A 21,641-nucleotide genomic window follows, 5' to 3' on the forward strand; every position below is an offset into this window, starting at 1 on the left:
TGGCCTACACCACAGCCACCGCAATGCCACATCCAAGCCGGGTCTGAGACCTACACCACAGCTCATGGCCATATTGGATCCTTCCCTTCCTGAGCGAGGCCAGGGATCGAACCTGAACACTCCTGGTTCCTTCTCGGGTTCAGTTCCAGGGCAACACCACCGCAAGCCCTGCAGCAGAGTTTGTACAGAAAGAGCTGAAATCAGGTCACTAAGGTGGCCCCGAATACAATAGGATGGGTGCCCCTATAGAAAGGGCAAATTTAGACCCTGAGTCCCACAGAGGGAGCTGATGGGAGGGCGCAGGCCGGAGATGGGCATCTGGAATCCAAGGAGAGCGGCCTCAGGGCCAACCCAGCTTGTTTATACCGGGATCTCAGAAGGCTGGGCTCCGAAACGGTGAGTTGATATATTCTTGTTATTTAAGCCCCATTGCCCATGGGATTGGTGATGGCAGCTGGAGCTGACCGATTCCCTCTGAAGGCCTGGGCACTCCCAGGGCAGGAAGGAGTCTCAAGGGAAGACACCCTCTCTGTCCCCAGCTGGGCTCCACCAGCATCCCCACTCCTACCTTCCTCCTGGGACACTCTCCCTCTCATGTCCTCTCCCCTTGTCCAGGGAGTCAGATGGAGGACCCCAACAGAAGAAGGAAGGATGGATGACAGGAGGGGCCGTAGGGCCCCAAGGCAGCAGCGGGAGGAGACTTTACTTTGGTTATTGGAGATTGCAGGCTTGGTTTGTGGGGTGGCCACTATTGCACAGGAAGGCCAAGATGGGGCCCTGGAAAGCTGATGGAGCTGGTGGGGGAGGGATGGCTGTTTGCCAAATGGAGACTGGAGTCTGAGGCAGAGACAGGAGCACATGAGCTCGGGGGGGTCTGCACCAGGCCTGCTGCAGGACCTCGAGCATGAACAGCATCAGGGGCCAGTCTCTGGGGGCACAAAGCTTGTGCCAGGCCCAGGAGAGCCAGCAGCCTGCAGAGACTGCGATGGCACCTGGGTGTGAAGAGGAGGGACTGTGGGCATAGGCCATAGCTCTGATTGGACCCCTAGCCTGGCAATCTCCCGATGCCATGGATGCGGCCCACAGAATTCTAAAGTCAGTCAAAAATGATGGAAGAATTGGGAGCATCTCATTTCCAAAATGCAACTTTTGCATCAGTGTGTCTGAGAAGACTCATGCCAATATGACATCTGGGGAGGGAGTGGGGTGGATTGGGAACTTGGGGTTAAGGGAGACAAAGGATTGGCTTTGGCGTGGATTAGCAATGAGATCCTGCTGTATAGCACTGGGAACTTGTGATGGAGCATGCTCATGGGAGAGACTAGAATGTGTACATGTGTGTGTACCTGGGTCACCATGCTGTACAGTAGCAAAACCATTGTCTTGGGGGAAGAACAATTCAAAACCAACCAAGCAAGAAACCCCCACAAATACTACATCTGAGCTATGTGTGAGAATCTTGTAACAAATTGCAGGAGTGGCTGAAGAAGTGGAGGAAGCAACAAGGAAGCCTGGCCTTCCTGAATACCTGGGTACAATGGGTGCCTCAGCAATCTTCTCATATGAAGGGCTTGTTTGAAAACCCTGGAAATGTTTCTTCAGTATAAAAGCTCCAATAGAGAGCCCTATTCCCATGGTGCTCAGTTCTGCAGTGCCCCATCCAGAGTTTCTTCCTACAAAGCTCACCATGGCATTGCAGGAGATACTCTCGCCTCAGCTTCTCACCCTCTTTGGAGTCCATGTTCCTTTGCAAGGGGCAAGAAGCTTCGGAAGCACCCACACAACTCCTTCTTCTCAATCTGCAACAATCCTTTCAACCTCTCCTTCCTTGCCCAACACCCTAACAGCAGGAGGAATTGTACTTCTGCTACTGCACAGAGGGACTCTTGCCTCTCAAGAGATTTGCTTGCAGTCCTAGGAGGTTTTCACCCCTCACCTCCCTTGATGATGTTCCCGAGACCTCGCCTCTCACCACACAAGACGGACATACGCATTCCTACCATTTGCATCGTGATAAGCTGACCTTAACTCCCAATCTGAATGTTTCTTCAGGTGTGTTTCCGTTTGGCTGTGTCAGGGATGCTACGTTGATTCCCATGCAGACAGCACCATAGGCAAGGACGAGCCTCGATGCTCAAGAGCAAGGGTATGGGATGCACACAGGAAATGCACCAGCTTTTACGCAGGGCTTGATGGGGAGGACGTTGATGCGAGTGTGTATGGACACGTGGAGATTGGACATTGGTGGATAAAAAGCTGGCACTGTGATGTGGGCACACCCACATCACGGGCAGTCGATGTTTTCACACCTACAAAAGCCAGCAATTCCCATCATGGCTCAGCAGACATAAACCCCCCTAGGATCTGTGAGGATGCACACTCCATCCCAGCCTCCTTCAGTAGAATAAGGATCCGGGGTTGCCCTGAGCTGTGCTGTAGGTCCCAGATGCAGCTTGGATCCCACATTGCTCTGGCTATGGCAGAGGCCTGCTCGTAGAGGTCAATGTGAATCCTAGCCTAGGAACATCCAGAGGCAGCACGTGTGTCCCCCAAAGGAGAAAGCAATTAAACCAAGGGACCCCCCCACACACACACACACATCTGGTTCTTTCACATAAGGAAAGAGAAGATTTTGTCTTCTCCTCCCTTACTGTCCTTAACCACATAAAGCTCAACGACGCACTAGTATCTCTTGGCTCTTCCATTGCCATTTCATCCAAAGAGCCTGCAGATTTGGGGTCCCTTTGCCATTTTCTTTTGGGTTGGACCAAAAGGCACCTTTTGGTCTCCACTCCAAGTTCTCCTCCCCTCAAGAACTGCCCACTCCCTGTAGCCTAATATGGTACCCTTATGGGCGAGTCTTGCCAGATGCATGCTGATTCCGAGGGAAAGGTAAACTTCAGATACACAGGGTAAGTACTTGCAGTAAAGATATATCCAAAATGGTGCACGAGACACAGGTCAGGCTAAATGCAGGCACTGTGTATGGGAAATGAAAAACTCAAATGGAGCTGCACATTTACTATTGTTTTTGCCTGGCTTTGAGCACTCTGCCCTTTCAGTACATTGAATTTCAAGAGAATGGAGGAACTCCCATGTTAAAAATGCATCCAGTAACAGAGGAGCCACGATATCAGTAGGAAGGCAACAAAAGTAAAGATACTCAGGTCTACGGGGACGCAATTCAATTTTCTAGTTTCCTTTTTTACTTTTTCTCAAGAGGAACTCTTTGGTCTTACAAGAGGTTATGTTTTCCACTGCAATTGATTTACAATGTTTTGTCTACTTCTGCTGCGTAGACAAAGGACCCTGTCGTAGAGACAGATGTATGTATATATGATATATGATACATATATATCTATGTAGGATACATATGTAATCACTTTCTCACATTATCCCCCAACCTTTTCCATCACAAGTCCAAGATGGAGTTCCCTGTGCACATGGTACATTTCAACTAGAGACAAAGGAATACTACCTGCAAAGGCAAACGGATGGCATTCAAAGTTGCTTGCCCAAAAGATCGCTGAAAAGATGTGAATGAACCAGGTATCTCTGATCCCTGGTGGGAACGAGGACTGAGTGGACAGGGGAAAGAGGGGAGAGGAAGACTCAGCACTCCATATGCTATTCGGCACACGTGGACTGTGATCCCTGAGAAGGGAGGATTTGTGGAAAATGTTACATTCAAACATTTAACAGGGAAAAGCTCCAAGAATTACCAGCAATGTCATCATACGGGAAACACGTCAGACTGATCTCTGGTCTTGGACACATGGGCTGTGCAGCAGGTTTTTGGATAGGCTGGGCCTTTCCAGCACAAGGGAACATGAGGAAGGTGGGTGCTGCTGGATGCTGGTTGGCACACAAGGACGGCTTCCTTAGGAAAGACGGACACACACCAATCACACATGGTGGGTCTGCTGAGAGAAGCCAAACCATAAACATTGGGTTCCAGGTGGCCATGAAAACCCAAGTGGTTATCAGATGATAAAAGGTGAATTTTGTTCCGAAAGTCTGGCCTCTGGGGAAGGGAGCCTGGAGCCAGGACGGAAGCTGAGCAGGTTGAAAGACAACAAACAAGTTGATGAATAACAAAGGGAAAGGGAACATCAAGACAAACCTTGGTGCTGTGACTCTGAAAACCAACACATACATTGCCTGAAGAGGCACTCAACAATTGTCTGGCCCCTGCATGAGGTGGAAGAAACGTCTGGTTTCTGCCTCCCTGCTGAGGCCAGCATGGAATGGCACCCCACCCCCACCCAGGCTCACCTGCCCTCGGCCCCTCCCCCACTGCAGAATGACTGGAGGCCCGCATTCTACTGTTGAGATTCAAACTTGGGCTCCTTTACTTGCGTCCTGAGCATCTGTTGGAGCAGGTCCCTCGCGGGGTCCTGCTCTTGACTGTCCACGTTGAGGCCACCAGCCCGTGGTGGTCCCGGCCCATGCCTGTGGGAATGGCTTCAGAAGGCGGTAAGCCCCTAGGCAGGGGCTGTTTTCCAAGAGAAAGGGACTCCCTCAAATCCCTGGGTTTCCGTTGGGACCCTTCACTGTGGACATGGAGTTGGACGGAAGGGGAGGAAGGCGAGAGCACTGCACCCCGGGGACATCTCAGCTGGGGAGCCTGTAGAAACCTGAGGCTGCCCTGGGGAGGACAGCTGCTTGGAGGTGGTTCAAGAGGCCTTGCTCTGGTTGGGGAGGCAGAATGGCAGCAGGCAGGTTGGCGGTTTCTAGCAGGGAGACAAGCCACTTGGAACGTGTGTGGAGCCAGTGTCCTGTGGCTGGCCCTGGGTGGGTCATGGGGAAAGCCTAGCCCCGCCTTGTGGTCCTCAGGCATCTGAACCTCGCCTCACCAGACCTCTCTAAGGAATTGGAACTGGGGCATACTCTGGCTAATGGGGGCGTGGAATGGGAGGGTATAGTCAGAAAACGATTCAGTGCTGGTGGGTGTTGTCTGTGGCCACATGCTCAGGAAAGGGTCTGCTCTGAGCTGGGCAGAATGTGACTCTCGCTTCCACCACCCAGAACGCTTCCCTCCATCCAGCCCAGAAATCACTTCTCAGGTCAGGCAACTGTGGCCTTGGATTCCACAAGGGATGGGTAACCAGGTGACTTCACCCAAGCTAGGACTCGTGGGCCTGAGGTGTTCTGTATTGGTTTCCCTTTAGTGGAAATACGTCTCTGCAGACATGGTGCAGCTTGTCAGGTGGCTCACGGCAGAAGCTGAGGCCTGGCTTTGAGATGAAGTGTGTGTTCCTATTTCAAGTCACTACTACTACATGTGGAGAGAGGCTGGTGCAGGTGGAATGCCTAGGAAGGCTGCTTCCTTTGTAAAGGGGGGGGGGGTGAAGCAGTGTAGCACAGAAGCAGGAAGATGATCTAGTCTGCTACTCTCAAACCTCCTAGAACACCTTTGGAGGTCAATTCAGTGCCTCGTGGTATGTACCTCCTTCTCCTGAAAGGGCGGTTTTCTCACAATGGCACCTGACTCCTGCCTGCTTCTCAGTTTGTGCTCACTTTCCATTATTGGGAGCTGGAAGGGGAAGGACCCCAGGCAGCCTCCACTCCCATGACCCATGTCACATCAGCCGCCCTGGGCCCGTGCTCATCTTTGGAAGCCAACCCTGGATGGTAAGTGGCAAAAATGCAGGGGACACACACCGACTTCTCAGACTTCTCTCTGAAGAGCAGAGCTGCATGGTGGGAGGGATTCAGGGCCATCGGGATGAGGTGGCACACCTTAGACCCCGTGAAGTGTCCACTCTGGGTGGTTCGGAGAGGCAGGTGCATGCTTGGTGGGGCTGTTCTGTGTTTGTCTAAGGGTTCTGTGTGCAGCACCATCTTTGCAGCCTTTGAGAGGTATTGTGTGAAGTCAGGAAAGGATGACAGAACAGATGTGTGCTGAGCATCCCGAGAGGAAGGGTTGAGGAGGATGTGAGGCCCTTCGACTTTAGACAGTGGAGGTCCATCAAAGGCCTCACAGTGCCTGGAAGGACCTTGGAGAAGGCCCTTACCTGCCAGTGACCTTGCTGAGGGGCATGCTCAGAGTAGATGGCCTCTCAGGTGCAGGACGTGGGGACAGGCTGTGAGGACGAGGTGTCAGGGAGCTCCTCAGGGAGGCTCTCCAATCCCTGCTGCTGAGCTGAGCATTTCTCAATAGACAGGGGCAGGGAACTTGGTGCGGGGTATCAAGGTCTTCAGGGAAGTCGTTCTCAACTGCAGGCCAGACCATGAAAATCCCGCCACGACATCTGCACAACACACAGCTTCCTCTGGCCAAATGCCCTCTCCCACTGAGGTGTGCCCTCTGAGTCCCCAGAGAGCTTCTGTCCATGTCGCTCATTCTCCTCTTCCATTCACCCCTTTCCTTTCTCTCCACAGCATCTCCACTGCTGGGCACGGATGTGGTCATGCACCCTGGGGCCTCACGCTCCTATCCTTCCTTCACTCCTGGCTCCGAACACCAGCCAGCTTGGGAGCAGCACCTGCCACGGCCCATGGCCCCATTACCCCTGCCTGGCAGCACCCTATTGCAGCCAGCTCGCCCCATGACACCTCGGGTGTCTCCTGCTGACCATGGCCCCATTGCCCCAGGGCTTGGCAACATCCCTGTCCCAGTCTGGTCAGGAGGGAGGTCAGCATTGCCCCACCAGTCTCAGGCCTTTGGGCGCCCTCAGGCCCCCCTCAATGGGAATGTTTCCAGGGCCCTCCTGGGGAGTGCTTTGTGTCCTGCACCCCTTTGCATAGCAAGCCCTGCGGGGGACAGTGGGGTGGCTGCCCCAGCTATTGCAGCAGCTCAGGCTGGCAAGGGAGGTTTGGCCCCAGGCCTTCCTCCTCAAGCTGCACCACCAGCTGCCCAGATGGCCTTCATCCTGCCCCCAGGGAGCTCTGGGCCGTGGCCACATGGCGCCTCTGGGGCAGGAAGCCTGCATGCCTCCCAGCACACGGGCCCTCAGGAGGACGCCTCTCATCATAAGAGCGTCTATCAGAACTTCCGACGCTGGCAGCGCTTCAAGTCCCTGGCCCGCAGCCACCTGCCCCAGAGCCCCGATGCGGAAGCTCTCTCCTGCTTTCTCATGTAAGTGACCTCTCAGGCCCTCACTAGCTCATCTGGAGCCTTCGCATATACAGGACCTTGGCATGGACTCCCTGCTTAGGTTTCCAGGCATCCTTTCACCTCGAGAGGAGGAGGGTTGACAGCAATGTCCATGCTATGAGGAGGCACGTCTGCACTCAGATGTGTCCCACGTCCAGTGCATGACATCCCGTCCGTGCCTTAGCTCAGCTACCACCACCATGCAAGACCAGTTGTCTCACTTTCTGCACTGCCATGATAACATTGAGTGCAGGAGAGCAGTCCGAGAGGGTCCTGCTCGGATGTGAGGAGCCAGAGTTTGAATGGGACCTGCTGCTCTGGTGCTACCTCCTTTCAACATGGACCTGGGCCTATGGCAGCCAGTGGGTATCACTTCAGATAAGGCTTAGGACATTCAGGCCCAGGACGGAGCTTTCTGCATTCCCAGTCCTTGTTGTTCTGAAGAAGTCCAGTGTGAACGGGGAGGTGGTCGAGCTGTCCTAAGGGCAAGAGTCTATCCTAGAGCTGTGAACCTGGCAGGAACATCCCTTCTAGACCTGAGGTCCCTCCGAAAAGGGGGACTAGGCCATCTAGTGCAGAGACCTGGGCACAAGAATCCGCGAGCTTCTCAGACCTGTTAACTGGTAGACTGGCACCTTACCTCCCTCATTGAGGGGGCTGCATTTTATGTGAGATGGCAACCCGCCCCCAGCCACAGGGTCCCAGCTATAGCCAGGGAGTGGACAATCATCGTCTGGTGAGTGGGAGGTGGTGGCACCAGGCACCAGGAAGGCTTGCCTTTGCTCTCCAGACACCCTCGTCTCCCCCTCTTGAGCCTGGGTTTGGCAGGGGTGGGGCCCATGGAGGCCTTGGAGCTGGGTGCGGTTGGGCAGTTGGGGGCTGGGCTGTACCAAGAGACTGACCCTGAGGGCGTACAGCCCAGTGCTTCGCACCCTGGCTCGCCTGAAGCCCACCATGACGCTGGAGGAGGGCATGCGGCAGGCCATGCAGGAATGGCAGCACATGAGCACCGTTGAGAGGATGGCCTTTTATGAAATGGCAGCAAAGTGAGTCAGGGTCCTGGGCCATGGGCGACATGGTGGGGTGGGTGGTGGGTGATGGGCAGGCCCCAGGGCAGGATCTGGCTCTGGTGCTAGCAATCAGAGAGGATGCAAGAGGAGGCTGGCACCTGGCACCTCCTGTTCCCTGAATCCCCAAATCCTATTGGCCTCCAGAATCCCCTCTGCCACCTGGAGAGCTTGGCTCTTCCAGCCTGCCTTTCCCAGGAGCTCTACTCTACCGTGATACTGATGTGGGGAGGCCTCAGGATGGCCTTGGGGAGCACGGCAGCCCAGGAGGGGGTCCCCTGAAGGCATGGGGGCTGTGCAGGAGTGAGGACTCTACCAGGCAGCCTGGCACCCCTTCATGTGGGGTGACTGGCAATCATTGACCTAGTGTGTGGTAGGCCTCTCCTCATCAGAGGTGGCTGGAATGGGCAACCGGCCATCCTTGGGGAAGCCCATGGGTCTCTGGCCCTCCCTGTCATTTCTGCATGTGAATCTCCTAGTTTCCAAACAAAACCAAAGGAGCAGCTAGCTCTCAGTGGCAAGAGATGCCTCACCTCTAAGTGTAGGATCCCCACTCCAGCCTGTGCTGGGCCCTGTCTCATGCATGCTTTCCCGCACTCTCCCTCCCAGCCCCAGGTTCTGGGTTCGGGCAAGGGCTCTGTGGGGACACATGACTGACCAGGCCACAGGCCATCTCCATTGTTTGAGTCAGACAAGGTCCGGGGGCTCATGAGCGTGTGGCTTTACCACCAACCAGGTGTCCCTAAGCCTGGTCCCAGAGATTGACCTGGGTCTCTGCTGGGCCATGCCCTCCAGCTCCAGGGCTGGTCAGGCAGGAGGAGGTCCAGATCTTGGACCTGAGCCAGAGCAGCTCCCTGCTGCGACAGCACCTCACAGGGCCCTGACAGCCCCAAGGACACCCTCTCCTCACCCCCTCGGTCCTGCTGCCCTGGGTGGGCTCCAGAGCCCAGGTGGTTTTCTCACTGGGGCCTGTCCCTCAACACCCCCCAGGTTCATGCAATTTGAGGCAGAGGATGAGATCAGGATGGGGAACGTGTCCTGCACAACGTGGACACAGGGCATGCCTCCTCCAGCTACACCAAAGCTGGCTCCTCAGGAACCCACATCCCGCAAAAGGGGCACACAGTCTGTGAATCACCTTCCTGCTGGACGTCAAGGCACAGGTAAGAGAGGCGTAGGCCTGGTCCCTGTTCCCAGATGGGTCCATTTCCCTCAAGGGGACATTGGTCTTTCAACACGGATAGCCCCCGAGGGGGTCTCAGTCACACCTTTTCCCTCTGCGGTGTGGACCTGGTCCATGTAAAACCTCATCACCCTCCTCCCTGTGAAATCTGCCTAACAAGTGTGCTGGTGGGGAGACCCTTGATCATTAGATGTTCCACACGTTCTCACACCTGACTTTTACCTGTCCCTGACTTGAATCTGGCCTCCCACAAAACCTGAGGCTCTGGCTGCTCCTCCCCCTTCCCACAGGCATATCCATTGCCCCACAACAGTGCCCTCCCCTGTGCCTGCTCAGGGGTCAGCATCTGGGTGCTGGGTCCCCTCACTTTCCCTTTCTTCTGCTCTGCCTCAGCCTGTGCTCCAAGGAATCACGGCCCCAGGGTCCAGCACACCCACCCAAGGCCACGCAGAGCCTGGCAGCTGCTGGAGAACAAGGCCCCCAAGGAGATTCCCCCTGAGGCTCGCAGGGAGCATGGGGACATCCCACAGGCACTGGTGGGTCCTGGCCCCTCAGCCACAGGGGAGTCAGATATGGAATGTCGAGAGGATGGATATGAGCTGCCACAGGATGAGGACGGCTGCTTCCCAGACCCGGATCTCCTCAGCTACGTGGACAAGCTGTGTTCCCAGGAGGACTTTGACACCAAGGTGGGCTGGGCCTGGAGTCTGAGACTCCAGGATTCCAGGGAGAGATGCTCTTAGCACCCTAGTTCTGGCTTTGGCCCAGGATAATGGGATTTAGGCTCTGGTCCTTGACCCTGACATCTGTGTGTCTTCCTGTGTGTCTGAGTGTACTTTGGTGCATAGGATGTGTATATGTGAATGTGTAAGTTGTACATGTGTGTGTCTCTCTCTCTTTGGAGGCCTTTGTGTGTCTGTGTCGGTGCCTATGTGTTTGTGCTTTGGAGCCCATGTGTCTGCATGTGCACCTGCTTGTGAGTGTGTGTGTGTGTTTATGTGAGAGTAGACAATACCTACGGGAGTTTGAAAGCTCCCCCTTTGTGAGGGGGTCTCTGGATTGGCCTCTGCTAGTCACGATTCCCCCAGGCCTTCCCAAAACCCAGGGCACTCCTGCCAAGGCTGCTCACAGCCTCTTCCTTCCATTCCAGGTGGAGGCGGTCATTCACCCCCGATTCCTGGCAGAGTTGCATTCCCCAGAACCAGAGCTGGATCTCTCGGGCCTGGCTGAGGAGCTGCAGCAGGAGGAAGGACTCTCCCCTGAAGAGGTGGTCAGGGGAGGGACTGACACTAGGGAGACTGGGGACAGGGGGGGAACACAGGTGACCCTGGAAATCCAGGAGGAAAGGACCCAGGTCAGCCAGGGCCGGGGAGGGCCCTAGAGAAGGAGGCCCTGAAGGCTCTGTCCCTCCCTCCCTGACGGAGAGGCCCTTCAACCGGGAGGCGGCCCAGGTGGGTGCAGGGCAGGAGGAATGGAAGGGGAAGAGGGGAGCCGGGGACAGGGCAAGGACCCTGCTGGGGAGAAGGTGCAGGAGGAAGGCAGGAGGGCCACAGGGTCTGTCTGTGGATGTGAGTCCCATCTCACCTCCCCCTGCCCATAAGCCCCGGCTCTCCCTGGAGGGTGCAGAGCAGTCACTGTCCACCTCTCTCCCACCAGCTGGCGCAGACACAAGTCCTGGCCTCGGAGGAGGATGACGGGGTGCCAGCCACTCCCAATCACAGGGCACCCCACCTGGACTCAAGTCCTTCAGAGTCTGTGGCCCGACAAGATGCCCAGAGGAACGAGCAAGGCCCACAGCCCGGGGTCAGAGATGAAACCTGGACACCCCAGGTGGATTTCCATGGCCATCTAAGGCACCACCAAACAGACAGGGGCCTGTTCAGGCACAAAGGCTCTGTGCCCTCTCCAGGACTTCAGGAGCCCCCTCAGGCTGGAACTGCACAGCCATTTCCTTGCCAGGGCACAAAGCACTTGGGCCCTCCATCAGGACCCAGGGCCAGCAAGGGTCTCAGGGAGGCCTCTCCTCTTAGTGGAGCCCCAGGGCTGGGTCACGGGTTCAGTGAGGATGAGGAGGAGCTCCCCAGCCTGGCCTTCCTCTTGGGCCTTCACCACAGCCTGCTGCCCTGGGGGCTGCCACAGAGCCCTGTCCCTGCCTCGGGTCTTGTCTGCACTGCAGGGCAGAGGGCCCAGCAAGCTTCCCAGGCCCCCGTGCCCCAGAGAATGGGCCTCAGCTCAGGCCCCCTGGAAGCTGCCAAGTCTAGAAAGCAGGCTCGGTGTGGAGGCCTGGCTGCTGCTGATGACCTGGCCAGGCCTAGGGCTGACCTGCGAGGCTTTGGGAGGCACACCCTGGCTCTGGGGCTGGTTGACCCTTCCCAGCCCAAAAGGAGCAGGTGTGACCCATGTGTCACGTGGAGGAGGAAGCGGCACTGCAGCCAGTAGGGAACAGTGGGCCAGCCCTCCAGGCCAGTCCAACTGGGCAGCCCCCATGGAAGCCTTCGGCTCCTCCAGGTCCTAGCAACCATCCTGGCTGCCATATGGGTGGGGAGGAAGGACAGAATGACCAGAGCCAGGAGGGGGTGGGGGTGGGTGGGGTCAGGTGGTGGGGACTTGGGTCTGGGTGTGTGTGGGTGGGCACAGTAGCTCCTTTGCGATGGGGGATGTAAAACATGGATAAAATCGTTCTGTTGTGAAGTGCACTTGGTCCACTGTCGTCTTGCATGTGCCTGTGTCCTCAGAGATGGGTCGTCTGAGAACAGAGAGGGGATCTGAAAGGAACGAAGCATGTGTGAGATCCCAGGCAGTCTGGATCCACAGGTGAATGACTAAGTCTTTCCTCCACAGACACAAGGATGCCCAGGCTGCTCCTGGGAGTACACAGCTCTCACTAGCCCCAGGGACAGCCTCATCATCCCTGTGTCTCCAGCTTGCTGGGCTAGGGGGCTTCTGGGGCATCGGTTCCATGCTCTGCATCCCTGAACACCCTGGGGATGGAGAGCTGCTTTTGTGCCGTTCAGCCCTCTGGACACTCACCAGTCGTGAGAATGGAGGCTGGAGGCAGCCCTTACCTCTAGAGAGTTTCTCTCTGCCTCTCTGAAGTGGCTGGATGTCAGGCTGGGGTGATCCTCCACTCCTCCAGTGTGTCCTGTGTGGTTTGCCTGGTCAGAGAGGAAAAGGCTTGGCTGTAAGAATAGGACTTTCTGCTTCAGTGCCTTGTGGGTGGGGGAGCACCCTATCGTCTTAGTTGTGTTGTTGCAATGTTCAAAATGGTGGAGGCATCTGCCTCTTCACCCCAGTGAGGACAAAACAATGGAGGGAATGAGTGACTCAAATTTCTTGGCCCGTTAATGTATTTGGGAGAGTCTTAGATCATGTTGAGCTCAGTGTTCCCAACCTCACCAGCCCACTGGCTTCCACCCCCAGGTAGCTTTTGATAAAGGAAGTCCTAAGACCTTATATAACCAGTGATAATTTTCTGATTTTCATGAAGAGGTTTAAGGATCTAGGGTTTTTCCTGGGAACTTTCATATGCCACAGTGTCAGTGAGGGAAAAAAAATGGTTTTAATTTAATACATAAGGTCTTTGATCAATTCTTTGTGAAACCTGAATATATTTTATCTAATGTTTCTTGTGGAAATCAAGTTTTAGCTTTAGTAAACAAATGTACGTATTTGCAATGCAGTAATTTTACTTCTATTCTTTTCTGCAAATATCGGGGGTCAGCGAAAATGTCTTGTAAAGGATCACAATGTGAATATTTTCAGGCTTTAAAGACTATACTTCATCTGTTTTAAATTGTCAACTCTGCTGTTGTAGGATGAAAGCAGCCACAGGCAACACTTATTTTTAAGTGTGACCATGTTAAAACAAATCTGTATTTACCTAAACAGGCTGTTGGCCAGACTGGACACAAAGGCTGGTACACACTCCCCCCTACATGCACAATCCTTGGTCTTTTAAAACTTAAGTTCTGGCATCTTACATTATCAATGTAGATTTTACATTATCTTTATATCCTATGTTGGAATTTATTTATGATTGAAAAGTAAACTTTAAATAGCTTACATAATTTATGCATGATTATAGAATGTCTACACACCCTAACAGTGACAATGCCAGATCCTCTCACCTCCTGAGACATGAAGGAACTTCTACATGTTTTGTTTAATGTACTCATGAATCTTCTGCCTTATCCTGAGCAATAAAACACACTTCAACCCATTCAAAAGAAATGAAATCATGAAGAATACATTCTTCAACCACAATGGAATCAAACTACACTTTTAAATAACACACAACAGGAGAACCTCTAAAAACGTTGAAAGTTAACCACATAGTCATAAACGATGGGTCAAACAGGAAGTCATTTCAAAGATAATAACAAAAAAATACATAGCACTAAGTGAAAACAGTGCAACATATCAAACTTGTAGAACCCTGCTGAAGCCAAGATGAGAGGAATATTTATAGCACTAAATGCTCACATTATGCAATTAAGAAATGTTTCAAATCTGTAGTTTAAATTTGTACTTCAAGAAAATTGAAAAAGCAAAATAAACTCAAAAGAGATGGATAGAAATAATAGAGATAAAAGCAGAAATCAATGTAATTCACACAGAAAAACAACAAATACGGAAAAAATTTCATTCTTCAAATGGTAAAATACAATTCATTAACCTGTTGTAATTATGACAAAACTAATAGACAAGATACAAATCATCAATATCAGGCTGGAAATGGGCTCTCATAATAGATCCTGTAGTCATTAAAATGCCAGTGAGAGATTACTATGAACAGTTTTACTGTTCTCATGAATTGTGTCCTAGAGAAAATGGAACAACCCCTCAAAAATCAGATACCAACATACCTGATAAAATAGATAATCTCAAAAGTTACATAATCATTAAGGAAACTAAATTCATAATTTAAATTTTTCTGAAAAAGAAATGTCCTGGTCCAGATGATTCCCCTGAAGTATTCTACAAAACATTGGAAGTAGAACTGTCCATCATCTCTTCCAGAAATTAGAAGAGGAAACTTTTCCTAATCTTTTATGAGGCCAGTACTAATTTGATACCAAAAGCAGACAAAGAAAGTACAAAACTGTAAAGGTATAGATGAGTATCTCTCATGAAGATACACACAAGCTCTCTCAAAACATTTAGCATTTTAAATCCATCATGTATATATAGAATGATACCTTATGACCAAGTAGAATTAATTCTTCATATGCAAGGTTGATTCAATATTAGGAACTCAGCAATGAAAAAGAGTCCCCTGCTGCTAAAAATAACAACTTAGGTAAATTACCATGCAAGTTACACTGAATGAAAAAGCCCATCCCGAGAGGTTACATCCTGTATGATTCCACTTATATAATACTCTCGAGCCGATAAAATTAGGAAGAAAATAGTCAGGGTTACCTTTGATTAAAGATGAAGTTAAGGGGACAGAAGAAGAGTGGGTGTGACTAAAAGGGCAACATGAGGGATCCTTATGGGAATGAAACTCTTGTTTTGTGCCTTTACTTTGATGGTGAATCCATATGATAAAATTGCATGAGGTAAATACATGCACAGACACACACAGACACATACACACACAAAATTCATATATGAGAAACTTGGAAACCTGAATATAATCGATGGACTGTATCAACGTGACTAATTTTGTTAAACTCTTGTACTATAATTTTGCAAGATGTTGCCACTGGTGAAAACCATGAAGGGTACACAGGAGCGCTATAATTTCTTACAATTGTATGTGGATGTATAACTATCTCAAAATTCAGTTTAAATTTCTCAAAGAGGAAAGGTACATTTTAAGTACGAAAACTAGATAGAGACTCCTGCTTTGATCTTGCATATCTTCCAACCCTTTAGGGTTAGAAAGGAAAGTTTATGACATATTTTAGGAAATTTTCATTGTGTAAATTTTACAGTATTTGAGTTAGTTGGAACTCAAGTATACCTGCTACAACATGATGGAACAGAGTAACCAGAAAAGAAGAAAAACATACTTCATCTCTCTCTGTGCACATGCCTTTCTCCTCACCACGAGTTCTCTTTATATGATGGTTAATTTAGGTGTCAATGTGGCTGGGGTCAGTGCCCAGATACATGATCAGATGTTCTGGATGTTTCTGTGAAGGTATGTTTTGGATGAGATTAACATTTAAATCGTTAGGCACTTTAAGTAAAAAAGATTACCCTCTATGATATGGGTGGGTTTCATCAAAGCAGCTGAAGGCTGTAAAAGAACCAAGAATGATCTTCCCTGAGCAAAAAGGAATTTTGCCAGCAGACAGCCTTTGGACTCATCAAAATTCTTTCCTGAGTCTGCAGGCCTGCTGGACTCCCCATCAGATTTTGGGTTAACTGTGCCTCCAAAATCTCATGAGTCAGTTCCTTAAAATGAACCAGTATCTATCCCTATACACATTTCTATTGGTTGAAACTTCTCTGGAGAACCCTGACCAATGCACTTCATATTTCTGTCCTTCCCCCTCTTTTTTCTTTCCTTGCCCTTTCAGAAACACTCATGCTTTATCTCCCTCTGCATAGAGATGCACTGACATTCTAGGGTATTAATAAGTTTGGTCTCTCTCTCCCTACCTCCTCTTTTCCTTTCTTTCAGTCCCATGTTCTTTGATTTGTGAAAAACATCATGAAAAGAATTAGGTAGTAGTAGTTGCAAGTTTTGTCAAATGTGCAAATTATCCCTACCCTTGAGGGAAATTACAAGGGTGCAGCTAGATGATAGCAAGTTAAGTGCTCTCTCCATACATCAGCTGTCTCCACAATCCATGGGTTACACATTGGAATCAGAGCTGTATGGCTTTTGGAATATAATGAGGGTTTGAAGCTATGATAAGAGCACACAGACCTCAGCTAGCTGGAAGCAGACAGAGAGGTCATCACCTGGAGGAATCCCCAAGACACATGGACATCCTCTGTAACTGAATAGCTGGGTGCCAGAGTGTTTGGACTACTGATCTCCCCGCCACAACAGGTGGTGGGCTTACTTACCATTTCCACAAGAACAAATCTCAGTTGCATTTCTTGAAGATGTGGTTGATGTAAGGATGCTCCAATAAACCTCAGGCAATTTGGTGTTTTTCATCATCTTGACATTGTGTCACTCCTGACTTCATCCTGCAAAACTGAGCCAAGAGTTGTACCTTGCTGAAACTGTACTTCTTAACTTGGGAACATAGCCAATGCAAAGTATACTGCTAGAAAACCTAACACAAATTCTGAGGCATATGGTTACAGGCAGAATCAAAGTCCAAAACAACTCTTGGAAATTGAAAGTATGCCTGTGAGCCACAATTAAGCTTATTTTCCTTGAGTGTACAAAAGCCGACAATATTAATTTCTTCATATGGGGAACAGCTAGTATAACAAAGTCACAGTATTCATGTCCTCCCTTTTTTCATATGCCACCTCTTTTTTCTTCTATCATCATTCCTGTGTATGTGTGTATGTAGGCATTTATAATCATGCATAGATGATGTAAGATATGTAAAACTTTAATTTTCAATCATAAATAAACTTAAACTTATTAAGAAAATGTAAATTCCGCATTGATAATGAAGGACTCCAGAATTTAAGCTTTTAAAGAACAAAGATTATGGGAGTTCCTGTTGTGGCGCAGTGGTTAGTGAATCCAACTAGGAACCGTGAGGTTGTGGGTTTGATCCCTGGCCTTGCTCAGTGGGTTAAGGATCCAGCAATGCCTTGAGCTATGGTGTAGGTCACAGATGTGGTTCAGACCCCATGTTGCTGCGGCTCTGGTGTAGGCTGGTGGCTATAGCTCTCATTGGACCCCTAGCCTGGGAAACTCCATATGCCATGAGAGCAGACCAAGAAATGGCAAAAAGACAAGAAAAGAAAAAGACAAAAGATTATGCACATAGGGGTTGGCACAGGCCAGCCTGTGGGTCTAGTCTGGCCCACTATCTGTTTTGGTAAATACAGTTTTACTGTAACATGGTCACACTTGTTTGGGTGTTGCCTGTGCCTGCTTTCATGCTGCAACAGCAGAGTTGATTATTTATGACAGGTAAGGTATAGTCTTTAAAGCCTAAAATATTTTACAGAACATTTTTGCTGACCCCTGATATTTGTAGGAAAGAATAGAAGTAAAATGATTGCATGGCAACTACATCTATTTGTTTACTAAATTTAAAAATTCTGATTTCCATAAGAAACATTAGCTAAAATACATTTATTAGGGATTTCTCAAGGTTTCAATTAAAACCTTTCATATTAAATTAAAAAAAAAAAAAACATGTTTGCTACTCCCACAGCTTACAGAAGTTCCCAGGCAACCTATGCCTGCTGAGGGAATGCCAGATCCCTAAGCCATTGTGCCACAGAGGGATCTCCAAATTCAAAAAGTTTTTAAAGAAAAACATGTCAATTTTGATGTTAAAATCTTTAAGGCCACACTTTTAGAATTCATATACACTGTTTATAGAGAAGCTGTATAAGGTCATATGATTTGTACCACTCACTGCAAATCACTGAACCACTGATTTTCTGATCAGTTATAAGGCATATTTGCATTTTATCTTAAATTTGCTGTTGTTTTATCTGAGCAAAAAAAACATATGTTGGAAATTTGATATATTTTGGTTAATTAGGCTTTTCATGGGAAAATAGGTCAGAATCTATTATAACATATATTATGCTAACTATACTTTACACTGTGATATAATCATGAAGATATATTATGAAAGTTGTCTAGTACTAAAAATGTTTCCCTTTATAGACCAAGTCTTAAAATTTTTTAATTGTTTTACAGCAGTGAATGCACAGCATTCTTGATTTTATTGTAACCTAGTGCTGTGGTCATTCATTTAACTCACTGCTATACAGTTCCTCGCAATTACAATTGCAGCTAGAGAAGGAGATGTGTCTTTAAGGAGCCAATTGGCATGGATATTTTTTGCTTTTTGTTTGGAACATTTGAGATTATGTATAATTATTGAAGTACGTATTGGTTTGAAAATATCAACTGGTACAAGAACAGCTTTAGATTATTTAACAGAGTTTATACATTGATTTTTTCCTACATTCTGGAAAATGGTATGATTAACTGAAAACTATTTTTAGGTCTCTTTTTATTGAGGAATTTCTGGATGTGGAAAACCGTGTTAAGGTTTAGGGTTTCCCAAAGTGGATATTGTCATTTTTAATCACTTTTAGCTAAACTTTGACACACTGTGAAGTAAGGACAAAAATGATGAGGAGTGAACAGTCTGATTAGAAGCTTTGGCTCCCAGAAGGGCAGTGTTAGCTGTATTTAAACCCATCACCATATTTAATACAGAAGACACTGAACAGGGCGTCTGCAATGATGTGTAGTTTCTTGCTAACCTTAGATTTTGGTAACCCAGCTGGGAATAAAAACAAGCCAAGAGGAAGGCAGTGGGTGCTCTTCTCTTCCCATCACATCACAGACAAGGAAACAAGAGTGAAATGCTGAAAGATCAGCTGTCAGAACCTTAGCATCACAACTAAGTATGGAATCTGCTGGTCAGAAATGCACACACCCGCCATGAGTTCTGAACACGTGGGCAGCCATGCTTAACAAGGAAATTCCCTGAGAGTTCAGTGAGCTGAACTAGAGCACATTCAATGCTGAGAGACCAGCCATGGTGGGACCCATGATGGCCAGATCTGTACACCAAGACTGAAAGGACGTGCACAGTCCCAGTGGAAGTCCAGCAGGGCCAGCACTTGTGGATGAATATCAGGGCCATTTCCCAGGAGCCTCTAGATCTAGCAACACCGACACACATATACAGAGAGAGAGAGGAAATCACTGAGGAAGGGAGGAGAGAGGACACAAACTAAGTTTACTGGATGGCTTGCCGAGGAGGTAATGGAGGAAGGGGTTTCCTGGAAGCTCTTCTTGTTAGTATTGGTAGCTAGGGTCTTTCCCCAGATGGGAGGAGTAATTTTCTGTAAAGGACCAGATTGTAAACATTTTAGGTGTTGCAGTCTTTATTGTCAGTGTTGCAAGCACTCACCTTGGCTGTTGTATGTGAAAACTGCCATAAACAGTACAGAAAGATCAAGTGTGGCTGTGGTCCGACAGACCTCCACTCACAAAACCCATGGTTAATTGAACTTTCCTGACCACTTTTGTAGAGTGTTTATTAAACACATCTCATATTTGGTGAGTCAGGTACATCTGCCAAGGCCTGGTATATTGCACTTATAGTTCACAGTATTTTTCCTCATCTTAGGGTGAAAAAAAGCAGTGTAATGGAACAAGGCCTGCAAATTTGATATCTATAAGAGATTTTTTTGGGTGGAAATATTATTTCTTTTTCTTTTTTCTTTTTGTATTTTAGGGTTGCACCTGTGGCATATAGAAGCTCCCGGGCTGGGGGTTGAGCTGGAGCTACAGAGGCTGGCATATACCACAGCCACAGCCATGCAGGATCCAAACCACATCTGAGATGTACACAGTAGCTCATGGCAACATTGGTTCCTGACCCACTGAGCAAGGCCATATATGGAACTTACAACTTCATGGATAGTAGTCAGCTTCATTTTTGCTGTGCCACAATGTGACTCCTGGAAATTCTCCCATTTACAATAATTTGTAAAGGGAAGAAAAGAAAAGAGAGGATCTTAGATTGACTGGGGTCACCACGAACCAAAATCCTTAAAGGGATTGCTGGCCTAGACTGTGTCTCTGAGTTTCTCTACCTAGTCCACATGCCATGATCGAGAACCGAGGATGTAATCCTCTAGGAAATACTTGTTAAGGATGGAGGAAAAACCTTCCAGGTCATTTCCAACACGCACCTCTCAGCACCTTTTTTAGACTGCTATAACTCATTCCCTCAACTGTGGAGAACACCATGGTATTTGCTGTCTTGGGAGACATGGAAAGAATCAGTGGGTTTTTGTTCTGACTGCTGGCCCTGTGTGAAGGGAGATATGTCTTAAAATGGCCTTCATTCTCAACACTTCCTCAGTCTTCCAACAGCTAAATGAGAGCCAGAAGCTGCACACTCATCTTCCCACAACACAAGTGAAGGACATCTTCCCCCACTGCCAGCCCTGCAATCACTGGCCTCATCCTGTGAGTCTTGCCCCTGTGCCAGCCACCCAGACCCAGGACCAAGGACCTCAGGCAAACCCTCCCCAGTCATCTAGTCACAGGCTAAGGAGCTGGATACCCACTCCTATATCCAGCTCAGGCCATGCCTCCTCAGCCAGGCCCTCACACTCACATGTTCAGTGCCCCAGTGCTCAGTCTGGGACTGGCTACTTTCTTTTGCCTTGGGCCCTGAATGATCATGCATGGTCAATCTCCACAGGCCTGAAGGCTTTGGTGGTACAGGGGGATTTGCATGGAATAAAAGCAGAGTTTGTAGTTTGGGGAAATTAGAAAATCTTGACTGGATGGATTTCAGAAGAACAGATGAAACACTGGTTCTAGTACCTCAACTGGAGTTGTGGAGAATTTGAGTGGACCTTGGCCAGCTTTGGTGGGGGCAGCTTGGGAATACCTGGAGATGGAGACTGGGGCACCCTGTTTCCAATGAAGCCTCTTGGCTTTAGTCATGTCTCCCAGAGCCAGAGCTAAAAGGGAAGGGATGTGTGTGTGTGTGCGTGCTTATATGCATGTATACCTGCACTTGAACCCATTTGCTAGTATATACTTGTGCATGTGTGGTGTGGTGTGTTTTGGGGCCAATACAAAGAGAAAGTGGCACCTCTTTCTTCTAAGCAAGTGGTGATAATTGTCTTCCATATGGAATCAAGCAAAGGAACAAAAACCCTGTCAACTTCTTTGTTAAAATGGTAGAATGAATGGAAACAACACTCTTCTGTTAAATATGCAGAATCCTCTAGAGGCACTGTAATGCCTGGTCTATGGCTGTGCCCAGCCAAGGGCAGGATAAACAGTCTATCTGGTCACTCTATGTAGGAAGTTTCTGGGTTCCTCACCAAGCCACATTTTATTCCTTCTTGGGAGGCTGGGGGTTAGGAATAGCACCTACCCTGCCCTGCCACCTACCTCCATGGCTCCTCTGAAGAAATGGTCTGAGGAGAAGAGGTGGTACAGAGGGACATGTAGCTCCAGTATATAGGAGGCCCATGGGTTTCCCACAAGGGGGGATAGCAGGCTTTGGAGAAAGAATTGGGTATTCATTTATGCTTTTAGACCATGAATCTCTTACTCCAATGGCTACAGGGGCTGAACCATTCCTTTGCATGAGAGGCCCAGGCCCACAGTGGGGATTGAGAATGGGGGGCTTAAGCT

At 49.2% G+C, this 21,641-nt stretch overlaps 1 protein-coding gene across 1 annotated transcript; it reads left to right on the plus strand.

The window, feature by feature from the left end:
- The first annotated feature begins 7,497 nt into the window (after positions 1 to 7,497).
- LOC146396363 (NUT family member 2G-like) lies at positions 7,498 to 12,045 on the plus strand. The gene is made up of 5 exons (XM_084996396.1): positions 7,498 to 8,145; positions 9,157 to 9,329; positions 9,743 to 10,038; positions 10,500 to 10,616; positions 11,006 to 12,045. The coding sequence occupies exons 1-5, from the start codon at positions 8,054 to 8,056 to the stop codon at positions 11,786 to 11,788; spliced, it is 1,461 nt and encodes a 486-aa protein (XP_084852522.1). The 5' UTR covers positions 7,498 to 8,053; the 3' UTR covers positions 11,789 to 12,045.
- The last annotated feature ends 9,596 nt before the right edge of the window (positions 12,046 to 21,641 follow it).

This window comes from Sus scrofa, chromosome 14 (assembly GCF_054392235.1).
Source record: "Sus scrofa isolate SSC_HxYL_T2T_F1_AM1 chromosome 14, Sscrofa_HxYL_maternal_Yorkshire_Landrace_v2.0, whole genome shotgun sequence".
NCBI lineage: Eukaryota > Metazoa > Chordata > Mammalia > Artiodactyla > Suidae > Sus > Sus scrofa.